Source organism: Melanotaenia boesemani, chromosome 11 (assembly GCF_017639745.1).
Source record: "Melanotaenia boesemani isolate fMelBoe1 chromosome 11, fMelBoe1.pri, whole genome shotgun sequence".
In the NCBI taxonomy this organism is placed as follows: Eukaryota; Metazoa; Chordata; class Actinopteri; order Atheriniformes; family Melanotaeniidae; genus Melanotaenia; species Melanotaenia boesemani.
The window spans coordinates 18,882,903-18,901,915 of record NC_055692.1 but is presented as its reverse complement, the minus strand read 5'-3'; the positions used below and the strand labels follow the sequence as shown (position 1 = coordinate 18,901,915).

The following is a 19,013-nucleotide window of genomic DNA, read 5'->3' as shown; positions in this document are numbered from 1 at the left end:
TTCCCTCAACTGAACACTCAAGTTAATTCAGTCATGAAAACAGAAATGGTTTGTCATGTGAATACGTTTTAGTAATGTGCACTTAAACGACCAATTTATCATACAGTAAATAAATAAAGGCTATCCAAACAAGGAAAATGGAAAAAATGCATATAGGCGTTTGTCTGAAGGCGCGCGTCCACTTTCAGACAGCGTTGAGGGATAAAAAACATAAATACAGAGTTACACTGCGCAGACTCCAGAGGATGATGCTCATTGGTCTAAACATTTGCTACTGTGGAAGTTGATCGCATTCAGTAACGCGAAGTCAAATGACGTGGAGAGTTTAGAGATGACAAACGCACGTCTAAAACTTTGTAAACTGTGAGAAAACTTGTCTCAACACATTGGTAAGAGCCACGCTAGCCGTTGCGATATTTTTTTTCTCATATATTCAGATTCAACTTTGAAGAAAGTAATTGTCATCAAGAACACGGCTTACCCGGCTAACCAATTAGCAAGCTAACCGGAACAGCCTCTGCTGCAGCGACAATCGCTATCTAAAGTCAGCGTTGTGCAAGTCCAATTTTGTAGTATCACCTGAGCGACATCATGAAAGGACAAGGAATGACTTGATTGACGATCACTGACATAGGCTTCACAGGAATCGCTAAAGTTAGTTTCTTTAGCTCGTCAGAAAAGCAGGGAAATATCAGAACCAGCTGTCAAGATGGGCTCTCTGTTCCGAGGTGAGGAGATGTGCCTGGCCCAGTTGTTTTTGCAGTCTGGATCAGCATACGACTGCATCAGTGAACTTGGAGAACAGGGGCTGGTGGAGTTCAGAGACGTAAGTACCCGAATAGATATAAACATTTAAACAACTTAATGCCCAACTTTACGTTCACGCAAAGTTGACAATACTCTGTATTCCCCTCTCATGTAAGTGTCCATGTCATCAGAAAGTGTATACAAGTTGTAGCAAGCTGTATGGTTACTATGATAACATGATTTTCTTGTAATTTGCATTGGTTTAATCTGTTCACATGTGAATGAAATTACCACTACTTGGTGTTTGTATGAAGCATTGTAATCTTGTTTGAATTGCTCTTTAACTAAATTCCGCCCAGATGCTGGGAAAGTAACTATTATTCTGATCATTACAACATAATTTACTAACTAATCTCACTTTACAGGTAACTAATATCCGAACAGCTGTATATTTGACAAAAATGTATAACAATTCTTTAAATAGTCGTGCTGTATGAAAATGGCAAAAACACTTAAGTCGTTAATATCACATGGCAAAGAGAAATTGTTCATTACAGTTTGTTCTTAGGGTTAAGAACAGAAAATATCAGTGTGTTTCACACTGTCTCAGTGATGAGATTGGATGAAGATTGTTCATCATTCAAAGCCTGGCTGATCAATTCTCTTACACCTGTTTCAGCTCAATCCCAATGTTAACGCCTTCCAGCGAAAACACGTCAACGAGATCAAAAAATGTGAAGAAATGGAAAGGATCCTTGGTAAGAATAAACTGCTATTTTTTATTTTTTAAACAAGGCTCTTTGTTTTGTTAGTGTCCATTCATTCATTGTCAGTCTTTGAGCAGGAAATATAATTATACTCCCCTCACAGGAGTAAGATAAAGCAATGATGTGACTGTTGAGGTAAAAGGAGGGACACAAAGCCAAAGAGGATATTCTTGCAGATGAATTGAGAGCCAGTGGTCCTACAGTCATGAGAAATGTCAGCTGGTTGTAGACTTGGTTGAATGGACTGCAGTCTTTTAGTTAACTAAACCCTGGATTATTAGATTAAGAAGGGAATAACACACTGTCAGACATGGATTCAGTTCCAGTGTTATCGGTCCTTGGTATCTGGAAAGTTGGATACATGTAGAAACTTTTTTTTTCTGTGTGTGTGTCTAACAAAGCATTGCTGTCTGTTTTTAATAGGATATCTTCTGAGGGAAGTCAAGAAAGCCGACATTTCACTGCCAGATAGAGACGTGAACCCTGTGGCTCCTTCACCCAAGCATGTCATATCTATAATGGTAAATTCCTTATTGTTGTTGTTGTTGCTATTTTATGTTTGTTACTCATATTCAAACACATTGTTTCACAGGAGCAACTGCAGAGACTTGAGGTGGAATTGGGGGAAGTGACCAGGAATAAGGAAAGGTTACAAAAGAATCTGCTGGAGCTGACAGAGTACACACACATGCTACGCATCACCCGCAATTTCGTCCAAAGACCTGCTGAGGTCTGAAACTTCATCTGAATTTTTTTATTCTAATTAGGTTTTTCTTAATATGGCAATAACAGTCTTCTGCTGAATTTGATTTAGATTCTTTAACCTTCTTGTGTTTTGTCTTTCCTTTAGAGGGAGCCGTTACAGGTTCAATATGAGGAGTTTCCCTTCCTAGAAAAAGACACAATGATGGACTACAGCAGCATGCAGAGGCTAGGGGCCAAACTGGGGTGAGTGACTTTTATATTAGTGTTTCTTGGGGATAAATTTAGTTTAGATCTTGTTTGTAGTATTGTGAAGGAGAATAGTTTGGTTTTGCACAGTTGCTCATGCCTCAGATGAGGAATGTTTCAAGTTCTCTGTAATCTTTAGGGACAGTTGCTGCTGTAAGAAGTGAGCAGGCTTAGATCAGAATCAGGGTTTTCAAACTCGTTTCAAGTGGCCCCAGTGATTTTTAAGAAGAGAAGGGGTTTGAACAGGAAGCAGACTATAAAATAAAAATGAGCTGGAAAGTCCTTCATGAGGGAGGTTTAGTTTTTTTTTTTTTTTTTCCCCCCCATTTTCTTGTGGGTACATATACACATATTTATTGAAGCATGTTTTCATTTTCCAACATGGATTATTGAGAAAAGGCTTATGGAAAGATGGTCTTTTCATCATTAGATATTCAGCACCAAGTGTTCAACAGTTCATGGCGTCTGAATACTTTCTAGAAATCCTATATCTGCAGTCCCGTCAGAGACACTCTGCGTTACAGCCACACAGAGCTGTTTCAGTGTGCTTAATTATAAGGATGAAAGCTAAGCTGAGGTTGCGGTGACATTAACTAAATTCCACACATTCAATAACAATGTTCACACACTGTTAAAATCCCCTATTGTGAGAGTTTAGGCATCATGGTTAAGTAAAATAAGGGGTTTGCAATACACACATTTTTCCTCTTTGATGCAACAGCAGACTTTCTTAAAAAAATGAAAAAGGGATTATGAAAACAACGTTTAAGAAGAATTTAAACTATTTTATTCAGCTTCATTTGTGAATTTATGACGCTGTGGATATTTTGAAATGAAGTTTGTGTTCCCAAGTGGATCCATACATTAGACTGTTCTCCTCGTTCTCTTGCAGTTTCATTTCTGGGCTTATTCAGAGGGTAAAGATCGAGGCCTTTGAGCGGATGCTGTGGAGAGTATGTAAAGGCTATACTATCCTCAGCTATGCTGAGGTTGAAGAGTACCTAGAAGATCCTGATACAGTAGGTTGCTCGCAGCAAACGCTGCTCTTGATTGGCACAGAAGACTTGACTTTTAGTGTTATGTTGCATTTTTCTCTAAGAAATTTGCATTGAATGAATATTTTTCCTCACAAGATGTTTGATTTGGTACAACAAGATAACAAACTTGATTTATTTAGATATAAGAACAATGCTTCAAATCATTGTTGATAAGACGCTTGACATTTCAGTCAGGATGTTTTGCGTATAATGGATGTTTTTCAGGACAAACATGACAAGATGAAAAGCACAAGTACCAATAAATGTCTTTAAGAGCAACTGACAATGTTTCAGTACACTCGGACATTGTGTAAAACACAATAATTTAAGCAATAAACTATAATTTATTTTTAAAAAGTTATAATTAAAAGAAAGAGATGTATATTAGTAAAATCTTTTTAATCCAATTATACCATCTGAATATTTCTCCTTCATTGTTAGCTTAATTGTAATATTTAAAAATAATTAAATGAGTAAATAAAAGTTGTTTGATATGATCTGGTCCATAGCCCACAAAAAAATAATGAACATCACATTTTTGTGTGTCTTATTGAGTCAAGAAGCAATGCAGAAAATGGAAAATTCCAGATCACTTTTAATAAAAGAAAAGTAGAGAAAAGTCCTACATCTGTCACCATGTGTGAATTTGTTAGATAAGGGACAAATAAGAAAGTTCTTTGCTCCTGGTTGTCCTTGTATACAATAAGTTCTGAGATCTAGTCCACTTAGACAAACGGCACTGATCACATTATCCATTTCCTCTGCTTGAGCAGAGGCGAGGCATGTAAGGCTGCAGCAGATCACCAAAGGAATGTCAGACATGCTTTCAATGCAAGAAAATCAGACAAACTTTACAGGCAGACTTAACATATACTACTGAATTATTCCATAATGTTGGACGTTCATGCTTCTTAGGAAATAAAAACTTAGGTTGAAAAGTTTATGCTTTTTCCTGCTGTTTCTTGTGTTACTACTATTACTACTACTATTACTACTACTAAACTATTTAAAAGGAAGTTTTGTTTTACAATTATAGATCTTTATTTTTGACCATTCTTATGAAAAATTCTCTTACGGAAAATATAGCTATGACTTGAAAGCCTCTGGATTTGAAGCTTCTTTTTGTGGACAGTATCAAGTCTCTGACTTTGTATTGTTTCTGTCTGCAGGGCGAGTCTACCAAAAGTGTGGTGTTCCTCATCTCTTACTGGGGAGATCAAATTGGCCAGAAAGTGAAGAAGATCTGTGATTGGTAACTAAACTATACACAGGCTGACATCTGTTTTTATATTTTTCTTTTTCATGGCCAGCAAGTAGTGTGTTGTGAGTAATATGTTATTTTCTGTCCATAGCTACCACTGTCACTTGTACCCGTATCCCAGTAGCAACGAGGAGAGGGACGATGTTGTGGAAGGACTAAGAACTCGTATTCAGGATCTACATACAGTATGTTTTAGTGCCTTTTATTTCATTAAGTATTTAATTATCCAGGTGTTAAATAATTGACAGAGGGTTGGTTACCATCTCCTTGCTTTAAAAGCAACCTATGTAATTTATATCAGGAGTTTTACCTGTTTTGTTTTGTCTTGTGGAAAATCTTTTTCATATTTTGTGAAACAGTAACACACTTTAGACTAAAGCTGGATTTATACTCATGCAGTGTCCGTGTATGGTTGGTCACGGTGTCACCGCCGTATGCTTTGCATAAGTCCGCAGAGGCTTGATGCAAACCTCTTCCAGCGCATGGAAGTGCTCCTTTGTAATTGGTCGGTTTGTGATTACGTTTTTTCTGGATTTCTGTAGCTTCTTGTTGAATTTGTGCGGAAATTGCGTAACAGAAACTGCAACATGATGTAGTACCATATGCTCGAGAGTGAGAGCACATTTCACCAGCGTCAGCTACAGCGGCCCGACCGTATGCAGATGCCGCGCGAGTATAAAACTTGCTTAAGGTGGTCACAGCGCAAACTGAAACGTCTCATGTATTCTCTGAAAGATGAACTTTGTTGTTCTGAGGCAGTTTATATACTGTAGTTGGGTTTATCTCAGGAGCAAAGCATTTACCTGCTGTGACTGAGAAAGAATTGAGCTCACATCTGAAGCACATGATCAACACGAGACTCCTTTTTTTTCAACTTTTTCATTCGTACACACCCTTCATTCATTACTTCTTTTCTACTCTGCTTTTATCTTTTATCAGATTTTTTGCAGCCTTCACAAAATCATAGAAGTTTAAAATTGTCATTATTATTCTTTTTTCTATATCTTTTAAATGTCACCAAGTCTTATCCATCATGTATTACTGTATCCAGGTACTTCATAGGACAGAGGACTATCTGAGACAGGTCCTGATCAAGGCTTCAGAATCTGTCTACACCTGGGTTGTCCAGGTCAAGAAAATGAAGGCCATCTACTACATTTTGAACCTGTGCAGTTTTGATGTGACTAATAAGTGCCTGATCGCGGAGGTGTGGTGTCCTGTCTGTGACATTCCCAAACTTCGAAGAGCCCTGGAAGTTGGATCGGTGAGAAAACCTTAAACAAAGTGGTTCTGTTTTCGACTCTGGTCACCCAGCAGCCACTTCTTTTTATATAATCACAGCACATTTCTCAAGAACTCTGGTTTTGAGAAAAGAAGTATGAAATGAAGTTATTTTGTGTAGACAAATACTTTTTGTGTGGACTGAGCACTAAGGGGTCATTGTTGATACTGTTTGGAGGCTGTTAGTCATATATATTAGAAAAAATGCAATAAAATAATTCTAAGAATGGCCCTACTTTTTTATGTGTTGTTTTCCAATAGCTCCTTCTCTGAGAACATTATGCTAAAATATCTGAACCACCAATGGACATAACATCCACAGCCCTTTCATGTTTAAACATTTTTTTTAACTGCATGAGCTACTTATTTTATGCAAACTTAATTAGTATGTGTAATTCTCTCAAGAGTAACTTTACATTTCACATGAATATTTCAGAGAAAAAGTGGAGCGACAGTTCCCTCATTTGTCAATCGTATCCCCACCACTGACACTCCTCCAACCCTGATAAGGACCAACAAGTTTACCTCTGGCTTCCAGAATATTGTGGATGCATATGGAGTGTGTACTTATAGGGAGGTAAACCCTGGTGGGTGAGATTAACTGTCTTTCTGTGATTTATGTATCATTATTTTGGTTTTTTGTTGTTTCTTTATTTTGTTTTCCTTCAGTAATACACTACAGGGGTCAAAATGTAATAAAAAGCCATAAAAGCCATTTGATACAACTCAAACAATCTTTTTGTTTTTTTGGAATTATATCTTTTTCTGTCAGTAAACTTCATGCCGTGCTTTCGTGATTATTACTGCTGGCACTGTCTGTAAATCTCAGTGTTTCTACAACAACTAGCCTTTGTTTTCTGCTCTTCTCTCTTTTCCAATTTTCAGCTCCATTCACAATCATAACTTTCCCGTTTTTGTTTGCTGTGATGTTTGGGGACCTGGGTCACGGAATAATCATGGCTCTTTTTGCTTTCTGGATGGTGCTTTCTGAGAACAACCGCAAACTTAAAAACACCAGGAATGAGGTGAGGAAGTCTTCTGAAGCATGTAAGACATGCAGTGTGTCTAAAATTAATTTGTGTATTTGTTGTGTATTGGCAGATCTGGAACACCTTCTTTGAGGGCCGTTACATCATTCTGATGATGGGCCTCTTCTCCATCTACACTGGTCTGATATACAATGACTGTTTCTCGAAGTCCCTGAATATCTTTGGTTCTGGGTGGAGTGTGAATGCCATGTTCAAGGCACAAGTGTGGACGTAAGTATGTGCTGACAAAGAGGAATTTAGAAATGCAGCCTTTAGTATAAAATGTGTATATAGATGTGTTTCCAGGTTTCTTTTCCTTTTAAGACCCTGAAGTGGAAAAAATGTTTGTGTATTTGATATTTATTTATTGACTAATTTATTTAACTTAATTTGTCCTCCAAAAGCTTGGTCATGTATGCATTGGTTCATTTCAGTGTTCTTGGTGGTTTGTGACCAGTGTTGTCCAGTAAAGAATTCTCCTCCACAATGAGGTTGAAGCTGATTGTAATTGTGGGTAATGTCCTCGATTTGTTCCTGCTCAACGTCTTTAAAGATGAACTTCCCCCACCTAGTTCTTCTCTGTCTTATAGCCTGAGAACTTTGAATGAACAATGAAGGAAAAAAAACAGAAGGACAAAGAAAACCCATTCTGGTTATTGGAAAGAAATGTATATATTTATAGAAAAAAAAAAAAAAAAAGACTAATTTATTTATTTAATTATTTTTTTAAGAAAGCCAAGTTTCTGACTATTGGATCTTCTCTTCTGTGTTTGCGTAAAATGGACGTTTTTCAGGGCAAGTTCACATCAGTAACATCACTAACAGTTATCCAATTTCCATAAACAATTCAACTGTCCTTCCCTCCCCTCAGGTAAAGAGTCTGGGTGTCGTCCTCGACAGCACACTCTCTTTTCACTCCCACATTAACCGTGTCACCCGGTCTGCATATTTTCACTTAAGAAACATTTCTCGTCTCCGTCCCTCTCTCACCCCCCACACCACTGCCATCCTCGTCCACAGTCTTGTTACTTCCCGGATTGACTACTGCAGCTCTCTTCTCTTTGGTCTCCCCAATAAATCCCTCCAGAAACTGCAGCTCCTCCAAAACTCTGCAGCACGCATCATTACACGGACCCCTTCTACTCACATCACCCCCATCTTACAACAACTTCACTGGCTCCCCGTAAAACCACGAATTAACTTTAAAATTCTCCTCATTACATTCAAAGCACTCCACAATCTGGCCCCTCCATATATATCTGATCTCCTGCACATTGCCACTCCGATCCGTTCACTTCGCTCCTCCTCTTCTCTCCAGCTTCTTGTCCCCCCTGCCCGTCTCGCCACCATGGGGAGCCGAGCATTCAGCCGCTCTGCTCCCCATCTCTGGAACTCTCTTCCCCCTGACATCCGTACCATAGACTCTCTTCCTCTCTTCAAATCACAACTCAAAACACATTTGTTCAGACAGTCCTATGCCATCTAGTCATTCTCCATCTTTCTGTTGTCCTCCATTCTGTTTAGTTTTGCACTTATTGTTTTAACTGTTTTAATGTTTGTTTTGTACATAGTGGTTTTTAAACTATTTTAATGTTCCTTTGTACAGTGTCCTTGGGTGTTTTGAAAGGCGCTTTTAAATAAAATGTCTTATTATTTATTATTATTATTATCACTAGAAGATGCAGAATATCGCCTTCACTTAACAGCAGGACTCAGATTAAGAGCTCTCCCACAAAGGCTGTGGTAGGATATTGTCATACATGTAATTTGCACTAATGTTTTTCTTCATGCTTCATAGAAATGAGGTCCTCCGTGGAAATGGTGTTCTTACTCTGGATCCAAACATTACTGGAGTTTTCAAAGGACCTTACCCTCTGGGGATTGACCCGGTGAGTAGAATATAAAAGGATGGCCATCGTGTTTGATCATAATGGGCTTTTTTTTTTTTTTAGAACACTGTATTTTATTAATTTTACAACTGTTCAACAGGATTGAATCTCAGCACAGTACAAAAACATTAATTAGAAAACAAAAATAAACATTCAACAACAAGCAAAACACTTCTCCTAGACACAGCACTTTTCCATAGACACGCTCAATAAGTAAATACATTCACCATGTCACAATATTTAAATAAGAAAATTAAAGTAACAAAATAATTCCAATAATACATACATATATAAGGTTTGCAGTTTACAAACACAAGTTCACAATTCTTCTTCTTCATTAAGACCTGCCAAGTTCACATTTTCCACAAAGTCTCTGAAAGGTCCCCATATATCCTCAAACATTTCTAATTTCCCTTTTCTAATACATGTGATCTTTTCTAGAGGAAAAACTATAAGCATTTGTTTTACCCAATACACTAGGCTGGGCCGATTTGTCTTTTTCCAAAATATGGCAATTGCTCTTTTAGCTTGCAGGAGACACATACTGATCATTATTTGTTCCTTCTTAGTAAAGCTATGTTTTTCAGGATAAATTCCCAAAATAAAAAGAGCAGGGTTCTTTGGGATATTTTTTGATATAATAATGTTCATTGCTTTATTAACTTCCTCCCAAAAGAGTTGAACTTTAGTACACTGCCACATACAGTGGAACAGTGTCCCTTTCTCCTCATTGCATTTTGTGCATACATCTGGTATGTTACGGTTATATCTATTCAATTTTGCTGGTGTGATGTATGTTCTCATGAACCATTTATATTGTATGAGCCTAAATCGGGTATTAATTGATTGTGTATGGATTTTAGTACATGCTAATTCCCAGTCCTCTTGTGATATATTTATCGATAAATCATCATTCCACGCCATTTTTTTTGTCATAGAGTTTTCATTTGAATTAGACAGTAGTAAATTATACAACTCTGATATAGCACCTTTACTTAAACTCTTTTTAGAAACAATTTTCTCTAAATTTGTTTTTTGAGGTTTGGATAGAGTATTATTCTGTTTGGCTCTAAAAAAGCTTCTAAGTTGAAGGAACTTAAAAAAATATTTTTTATCTATATTGTAGTTTTGTCTTATTTCCTCAAAAGACATCATGTTCTCTGAGTTAGGCATAAATAGATCCTGCATTATCTTCAAACCCTTTGAGGCCCATTGTTGAAAAACGGGGTCTGCTCTCCCTGGGATAAAGTACTGATTTCCCCAAATTGGACTATACAAAGATATTTTACTTGGCTCGTTAATATATTTGCGTACCCTAAACCAGATTCTGATCATATTTTTAACAATAGGATTTGTAGTTTGCCTTATTAGATTAGAGGAATTATTGGAGTAAAGATATTGTGGCAGAGGTAAGTTTAGATCTTCTGACTCCATTTCTTCCCACTGGGGGACATCTTTTGACTCAAAATAAAATTTTATTGATCTCAATTGAACTGCCCAATAGTACCAAATTATATTTGGGCATTTTAATCCTCCTTTATTATATGGTAAGTGCAACAGTGACAGTCTAACCCGAGCTTGACCGTTCTTCCAAATAAATCCTATAAATAACTTTTTAATTTTTTTGAAAAAATCATCAGGTGGGGGCAAAGGTACATTCTGAAATAAATATAACAATTTAGGGAGCATATTCATTTTTATTACATTGATTCTACCGATTAATGAGAGGGGTAACGACGTCCACCTATCCACCGAACCTGTTAGGTCATTCACCAAAGACTCGTAATTAGATTTAATGACCAGATTCAATTTCGGCCTAATTTCTATACCTAGATATGTAAGTTGATCCACGACCTTAAAACACAGAACCTCTGGGGCTGGATCTTCAATGTCCCTCTCATTAAGTAGTAAAATGGACGACTTTATATAATTAATTGTATATCCTGAGATATTACTAAAAGCATTTATCAGTTCCATTACAGCTGGGATTGATTTCCTAAGTTGAGAAACAAACAGAATAACATCGTCTGCGTATAGTGCCACCTTGTGTTCAATATGATGAATATATATTCCAGATATGTCAGTATGTGTCCGTATAGCTATTGCCAAAGGTTCTATCGCCAGAGTAAATAAAAGAGGTGACAAGGGGCACCCCTGTCGACATCCTTTCTTTATCAAAATTGACTTTGAGATATTTTTGTTTGTTATTATATTTGCCCTTGAATTTAAGTACAGTAACTGTACCCACTTTAAGAATATATTCCCATAACCAAATCGCTTCAAAACATTAAAAAGATAAGGCCATTCCACCTTATCGAAAGCCTTTTCGGCATCTAACGATAGGAACGCCTTATCTGTAGTATCCCCCAGACCCTGAATGATATTAAGGACCCTCCTAACATTGTGAAACCCCTGTCGTCCAAGGATAAACCCATTTTGATCTCTATGTATTATATAGGGTAATGTATCCTGTATCCGTCTTGCTAAAATTTTACATAAGATTTTAAGATCAGCATTTAACAGGCTTATCGGTCTCATATTTTCACAACGATTGCTAGGTTTCCCAGGTTTTGGTAATAATGTTATAATCGCAGCTGTCAAAGACTTTGGTAGATTACCACACTGAAATGCTTCTAAAAACATTTCCAAAAGTGGTTTGAGCAGTTTTGATTTGAATTTTTTATAAATGTCTGTTGGAAGCCCATCTGGGCCTGGGGTCTTACCCGCTTTCATATCATCAATAGCCTTACCAATTTCTCCTTCATTTAAGTCCGCATCAAGTATTTCCACAAAATGATCAGGGATTTGGGGAATTTCTAATCTATCCAAAAAAGCATTTAGTGCACCTGGGTCATACTGTATTTGGGAATCATATAATTTCTCATAAAAGTATCTAAATTCTTTGTTTATTTCTACAGGGTCAATTACCACATCCCCATTACCCTTAATAATGGAACTTATGGTTTTCCTTGTTTCTAATTGTTTAATCTGCCACGCCAACAGTTTCCCAGTCTTTTCTCCCTCTTCGTAAAATGTTTGATTAAGCCTAATGATGTCGGCAGCTGCCCTATCGGCTGACAATTTGTTATATTCTGCTTTCAAAAGTAGTAATTCTTTTTCTAAAGTAGGAGAATTATTAATAATTACCTGTTCCTGAACGTTTTTTATTTTGGCCTCTATCACTAATCTCTTTTCCTTAAATTTTCTAGATTTAGATGCGGTATAGCTTATTATATGCCCCCTCAAAAAAGCCTTAAAGGCCTCCCATTTAATTCCTGCTGAAGTTTCAGTTGTATTATCTTTAAAATAATTGTCTATTTCTTTTCCAATATATTCAATAAATTTGTCATCTAAAAGCCATTTTTGATTTAAACTCCATCTAGGTGGGTCTTTCAGAAGATTCTGATCAGTATAAATAAAGCCACAGGGTCCATGATCGGATAGCAAAATACTATCGTAGAAGCAGTTCTCTATTCTGGAGATCAACGTAGCCGAGATCAAAAAAATAATCAATTCGAGAAAATATCCTATATGTACTAGAATAACAAGAGTATGCTAAATCATTAGGTTTTAGATACCTCCAGACATCTATTAAGTCTAATTCTTTCATAAAGTGTTTAATGATGGTCCTACTTCTATTATGAGTTTGATCCACACCTGTGGATCGGTCCTTAGCTGGATCTAATGTACAGTTCCAGTCCCCTGCAATGATATACTCCCCAGGGAGAGCAGATAAAGTGAGGAAGAGGTCTGTGAAAAATTTTTGGTCGTCCACGTTTGGGCCATAGATATTAACCAAATTCAAATTTGCTGTTATTAATGATCCCTGAATAATTAAATATCTCCCAAATTTATCCTCAATCACATTAGATACATGAAAAGGAATTGAACTGTGAATGAGAGTCATAACTCCCCTTGCCTGTGAGTTAAATGATGCTGCATGGACGATACCCTTCCATCTTCTACGTATTTTTACATGATCTTCCTTAGCAGTATGTGTCTCTTGCAAAAATACAATTTGTGCATCTGAATCTTTTAGCTTATTCATAACTTGCTTTATCTTTTTAATTTTCTGCAAACCTCTACAATTCCAAGACAAAAATTTAAGTTTTACCTTCTGTGACATTAAAGAAAGCATAATATGATTTACTGTAATAAGTGACTGGTCTGAGAAGGTTAACCACTGAACTACGGAACAAAACACAAAACACACTGAACGTGAAAAAAAATAATCCCATATCTCACACTAAGTGATAAATTCCCCCCAATCTATGTAGCTTCCCCTGTCCTTAAGGGACAGATCTAGGATCAATCCCACTGGCTTCTAATGTGTTAAAAAGTAAAAATAAAATATATAATAAACTCACTCCTTGTAAAATATAAAGCACCTGTTCTTGTAAATTGTGTACAGGCGTAAAAGACAATATTATTAAAATATAATAATATTAAAGCAGGGAAAACGTGAAAAGCAGAAAGAAAACCTAGCCTGTGCTCACTCCAAGCATCACCAAAAAAAAAGAAAAAAAAAAAACATTAGGTTTTACAAACCACCATTAATATTCAGATAAGTGTCACCTTGTATACCAAAAAAGGTATCTATGTAAATTAAAGGCCAGTATTTAAAAACTTAAATTGTCAAAAAGTGCAGAATTCCATCATCAAGCCCTGATTGTAAAAAAAATACTATATTCACAACTTACTGCAAGTCAGCCTCATTGACCACTGTAACATTACCTTCTTGGATCTTGTTTATAAACTGCTGCACTTCAGATGGCTTATCAAATGTGTACGTTTGTTCATTATGTGTTACCAGTAGTTTAGCAGGCGGTCTTATCCCGTGTCTCAGGCCCAAGGTTCGCAGCTGCTGACGTACCGAGTCGAACTGCCTCCTCTGTTTGTGAACTTCTGTGGCCAAGTCATTGTAAAGTCTCACGCGTATATTCTTGTACAAAATGACATCCTTCTTTCTTGCAGCGTTCATCACGGCCACTTTCTGTCTATAGTTTTGGAACTTCATTATTAGTGCTCTTGGTGGCTCCTCCGCGCTCCTTTTAGGCCCAATACGATGCGCTCGTTCCAGTACTATCGGCGTCCTCAATGGGGCCAAGTCCAATACGTCTGGCAGCCAGCTTTCCAAAAACGAACACGGGTCCATGCTCTCCGCTCCCTCGGGCAGGTTCACCAGGCGCACGTTGTTTAAGCGGGATCTTGTTTCCATGTCAATAACCTTGTTCTCCAGGGCTTTATTCCTTTTCTCCAACTTCTCAACCATGTCCGCAAGTGTAGCGTAATCATCCTCCACTGTAGAAATACGTGTCTCCGCTTGTGCAATTCTTTCGGTGCAGTTACTTATCTCAGTCTTCGTTTCATCTACCGCTTTTAAAATCTCATCACATCTGCCCGTAAACTCGCCTTTTAGCTCGCCTTTTAAATCGTGAATCGCTGTTATGATTTCTTTCTTAACAAGGCTGAGTTCGCTCTCTTGCTCTGGAGAATACGCCGAAGGGGAAACAGCATCTTCCAGGCTAGTGTTAGCCTCTTCTGCAGGATTAGCCTCTTTGCTAACTTTTTGCTCTTGATGTTTCCCAAAGTCCGGTGGCAGCTTTGACTGTGTCGTTAATTTCCCTTTCTCCCTGCTCGTCTTTACGTTTGGCATTGTCTCTTCACTGGGACACTTCGCCTGTGCTAATTAAATCTCAAGTCTGCAAGTTGCAACAGGATTTTAAAATGAAAATATATCGGAGCAGGTTACGCGTGACTGTCTAGAGTGCGGCCATTACCGGAAGTCATAATGGGCTTTTTTACTATTTTTGTTGAGCAATATTCTTTTGTTCTTGTCTTTATACAACAGCATTTTATCAACAGTCGAATTAAAAAACATGTAGATGCACCAAACAAGCATAGCTACTGGTAACACATTTAAGGATGTAATCCAGTGCCATTTAAGATTAGGAGAAATATAATTGGTTAAGATCACCTGTGTTAAATGAATGCAAACCAGCATGACACAATATGTTAATATTTTTAAAGGCGCTGAAATGTTAATCCAATGTTATCACTATACTAACATATGGAAGTGCAAAGAGACACACATGTGGTAAAGTGCAGACTTGGGGACTGATGTTATAAAATCCGCCCCCCCCCCCTTCCTTAGTGAAGCTGTTCTCTGTTTGCATAAATCATTCACTACCTACAACTAATATTTGATCATCTATCTATCTTAAAGATATGGAACTTGGCATCAAACCGCCTCACATTCCTTAACTCTTATAAGATGAAGATGTCAGTGATAGTGGGCATCATACACATGAGTTTTGGGGTCATTCTGAGCACCTACAATCATCTGTGAGTTACATTACTAGTTTTGTTATTTGAAAAATTCCCTAAATAAGCAGTTTTATGGTTTAACCATCCTCTTTCTTTTTGTCAATAAAAACAGATACTTCAGGAAGAAGTACAACCTCTACTTGGTATTTCTGCCGGAGCTCCTTTTCCTGTTATGTTTATTTGGCTACCTGGCGTTCATGATCTTATACAAGTGGCTGGTCTTCTCTGCAAAGGATTCCAGACATGCTCCAAGCATTCTCATCCACTTCATCAACATGTTCTTGATGCAGGGTGAAGCAGTGCAGCCCCTCTATCCAGGACAGGTGCAAAGCTCTGTGCTTTTTTTTCAGATTAGATCCAATCTAATGTAGCTTAAAGCACAGTACTCAGTGAGAGGAAACATGCAGTACTAAATGTTATGTTTCCTCCAACAGACTGGCCTTCAGGCATTTCTGGTGGTCATTGCTGTTCTTTCAGTGCCGGTGTTACTGCTGGGGAAACCAGTCTACCTTTACTGGCTTCAGAATGGAGGCCGCCGTCTAGGAATGTACAGGGTGAGAGTTTGAGATGCATCAGCTCGTTAAACGTGCACCTACATGCCATGTTTTTGATTTAATGTGGACATTTACTTATAGAATACTGTTAAATCTGTAGTTATTGAAATAATTAGTTTATGTTGTTTAGCTGTATATCTGTATGTTCTTAGGGATATGAGCGTGTGCGGCGAAACAGTGAAGAGGAGCTTTACCTCCTGAGGGCTCATGACATGGAGGAAGGCAGCAGTCACAGCGATCTCTCCAGTAGTGGAGAACACCACTCAGAGGAGGTCTGCACAGCAAACAATAAGCCTGAACTTCCTTAATATTAGAAACAGTCATTTTTCTCTGGTTTCTTTCTGTAATCTTGACTTCTGTTTTTATTTTACAGTTTAACTTTGCAGATGAGTTGCTTCATCAAGCCATTCACACTATAGAGTACTGTCTGGGCTGCATCTCCAACACAGCCTCCTACCTGAGGCTCTGGGCTCTGAGCCTGGCGCATGCTCGTGAGTATGATGGTTTGCCATGTCACATTTTAATCCCTCTCATTTGCTGTTGTCTGTATGAGTTTTTTTGTTCTATAAAAAGTAAATCTTCTCACACACAATGGTAAGAGGAGTCAAGCCAAAGATTTCAGATAAAAAAATAAGTGATATGTTGATTGAATTTAGTTAAGCGACTGTTTGTTTCTTGTATTTATGTAAACTGACAGTACACATGTTCTTTTCACTGCTTTCAGAGCTGTCAGAGGTGCTGTGGGCCATGGTGATGAGAGTGGGGCTACGAATGGACACCACTCTTGGGGTTTTATTCCTAGTTCCAGTGTTTGGCCTGTTTGCTGTTCTCACTGTGTCTATCCTCCTTGTCATGGAGGGTCTGTCTGCATTCCTTCATGCTCTTCGACTGCACTGGTAAGCACTTGTGGTACTATTAGTGTTAATGTGCTTTAAATTATTTCTGTTTTAATATTCCCAACACAATTTCTTGTCTCTTTTCCAGGGTGGAGTTCCAGAATAAATTCTACAGTGGGACAGGAGTCAAGTTTTGCCCCTTTTCTTTCTCCCTCCTGCCTTCCAGCTTTGAGCATGACGGCTTATTGTGAAGAGACTATGTAATGATGATCACAGCTGATAAATGGAGTCAGAACAAGCCAGGGCTTTGTGCTGATGAAGACACGTTTTACAGATGGCACAAAGCTGGTTTTCACATTTATTTTAGTTATTAGAAGAAATTATGAGGTTTCACAAACTATGAATTGAACCACCTCTTCCATCCCAGCAGTCTGAAGAACACAGATCAGATTAGTTCTTATTGCAAATGTATGTATTAGAGGGTATTTTCTTCCAGGATCAGTACGCTTCACCGCAGAATATTCTGAGGCTAAAGTCATTGACATTGTATTTTAAAGGTATATTTGGAAAAGCTGTTAAAGACAAGAAAAAAATCTTTTCCCCTAATTTTTTTTTTCTCTACGGTATTAATTTTAGCTTAATTGCCCGTATTACTGCTGCCTTTTTTAGTGTTTTCACTGAGCTTCTGTTTTGGCAGATCTGGTTTTGAAACACTGGATAAAAGAACCGTACTAGAGAAGTAGTTCCTGTGCCACTGTGTGGTTGAGTTCTTTTACAAAAGTCCATCCACACAATGGCTCGTCGTATCATTCCCTAAATTTTAGTGTCTCATTTATGATGCTGAGACACAGCAAAGGATTTTTGTCTGTTTGATGTTAATTGGTGTTTGGGCAGGTGTGTTATAAGATGTATATACTTTTACAGAATTATTTTTTTAATTTATTATAAAATTTTGTCTCAGAATTACAGATGAATGTTAATGGGGTGTATTTTTAACATTTGTACTTTCACAGTGCTGCCTTTTACACCTTCCACTTGCTGTTCAGTCCAATCTCCATGTTTGGAAAGTTTGCTGCATCCATTTATTGACTCAGCTCTGCTGGTTTGAGCCCTTCGGTTTGAAAGATCCTGCATCTGTATTTAGCACAGTGGCTGGATTGTATTAAATCTTAATGCAAGAAGATTAAATTATCTCTTCTCTTGATGTCAGGCACAAGTAGTTGAATATTTTTATTACTGCCTGGAACTGGTATTGGGATTTTTTTTCTATCTCAAAGGGAATCCAACATAAATATCATCACTGTGTTCATTATCTTTTGCACTTTCACTCTGGCAACACAGTTTGCCACATAAAGGTACTGCCACACATTTTTAATGAGGCAGCTGGGAATCTGGAGCCCTTTTCATACAGCATCTGAGCTGTAACAGCACAAACCAGGTTAAAATGTTCACCTTTGCTTGATATCTGTTGAGTGATTTACGGGTGTGTTCAGGCACATTCACGTTCATGGTAGGCTGACAACGGGCTGTGTGAAAAGGGCCACTGTTTTATTAATGCAAGGTATGTTCAATGATTGTTAATTAAAACTGGATGTAATTGGTTATTACTGCTAATACATCCCTAATTGTCTCCTTTATTTAATATAAAGAATCATGATTTTTTTTTTTTCCTTTTTTTTCCTCATTAACTGACACTCCAGGTTGTAATTCTTTTATATTAAAGACTTTTTTTTCTTCATGCCAGTAAAAATGTGTGTAATTATTTATTTTAATTTTATTTCAGGCTCATAAAAGTGTTTCTTTCCAGTGCTTGATTTTAGACGTGATCTGCAGTGTAAATGTAGTTTGATGTGGACTACAAATACAAATACTGTGATTTTATAAGAAGGTTTGGATTCAGGAAACTAGTTAGGAATTACAAGCCTGCCAATTCACAAAAAAAATGTATGGAGGGTCATATTTTGGGGAGAGTCTGTGCTGGAAAATGGTCTGCCAGGTCTTTGCTTCCAGCAGCATTTTAAAAAGCTGCTCTGAGCAGACAGTGGTGCCAAGGGGGAACTAGAGCAGTAAAGGGTTGATGTAAATCCCTGCAGACATGAGCAACTGAAAATGATTTGACCTCTCAGAGTGACTGGATTTTTGTCTCACTGGTCATTGCTTCAGTTGCTGTCCTGCTCTATTTATATTGTTCCAAAAATGAAAGACATCTGCTGCTTATTGTCAGTATTTATGTGCGTTTCCTTGACCTCTCCCCAGTTATGAGGGTTCAACAAGGGAACCATAATCCCACCCTTTCAGTCTCTCTTCAGTATCAACAGAAGTCTTCTAAAGCCAC

General features: G+C 37.6%; 1 protein-coding gene across 1 annotated transcript; it reads left to right on the top strand.

The window, feature by feature from the left end:
- The first annotated feature begins 287 nt into the window (after positions 1-287).
- On the top strand, positions 288-18,442 carry atp6v0a2b (ATPase H+ transporting V0 subunit a2b). The gene is made up of 20 exons (XM_041998998.1): positions 288-826; positions 1,427-1,505; positions 1,938-2,035; positions 2,107-2,244; positions 2,365-2,462; positions 3,358-3,484; positions 4,672-4,754; positions 4,855-4,948; positions 5,815-6,027; positions 6,481-6,631; positions 6,930-7,069; positions 7,146-7,303; positions 8,871-8,961; positions 15,188-15,306; positions 15,401-15,611; positions 15,723-15,842; positions 15,995-16,114; positions 16,216-16,333; positions 16,567-16,738; positions 16,827-18,442. Exons 1-20 carry the CDS (start codon positions 710-712, stop codon positions 16,927-16,929), a joined length of 2,550 nt encoding a protein of 849 aa, XP_041854932.1. The 5' UTR covers positions 288-709; the 3' UTR covers positions 16,930-18,442.
- The last annotated feature ends 571 nt before the right edge of the window (positions 18,443-19,013 follow it).

Bases quoted from the DNA above. Each gene is read 5' to 3' on its own strand.
- atp6v0a2b (XM_041998998.1), top strand. From the start codon at position 710: ATGGGCTCTCTGTTCCGAGGTGAGGAGATGTGCCTGGCCCAGTTGTTT. The intron at 7,070-7,145 runs GTGAGGAAGTCT...GTGTATTGGCAG, and splicing joins TTAAAAACACCAGGAATGAG to ATCTGGAACACCTTCTTTGA. The intron at 7,304-8,870 runs GTAAGTATGTGC...CATGCTTCATAG, and splicing joins TTCAAGGCACAAGTGTGGAC to AAATGAGGTCCTCCGTGGAA.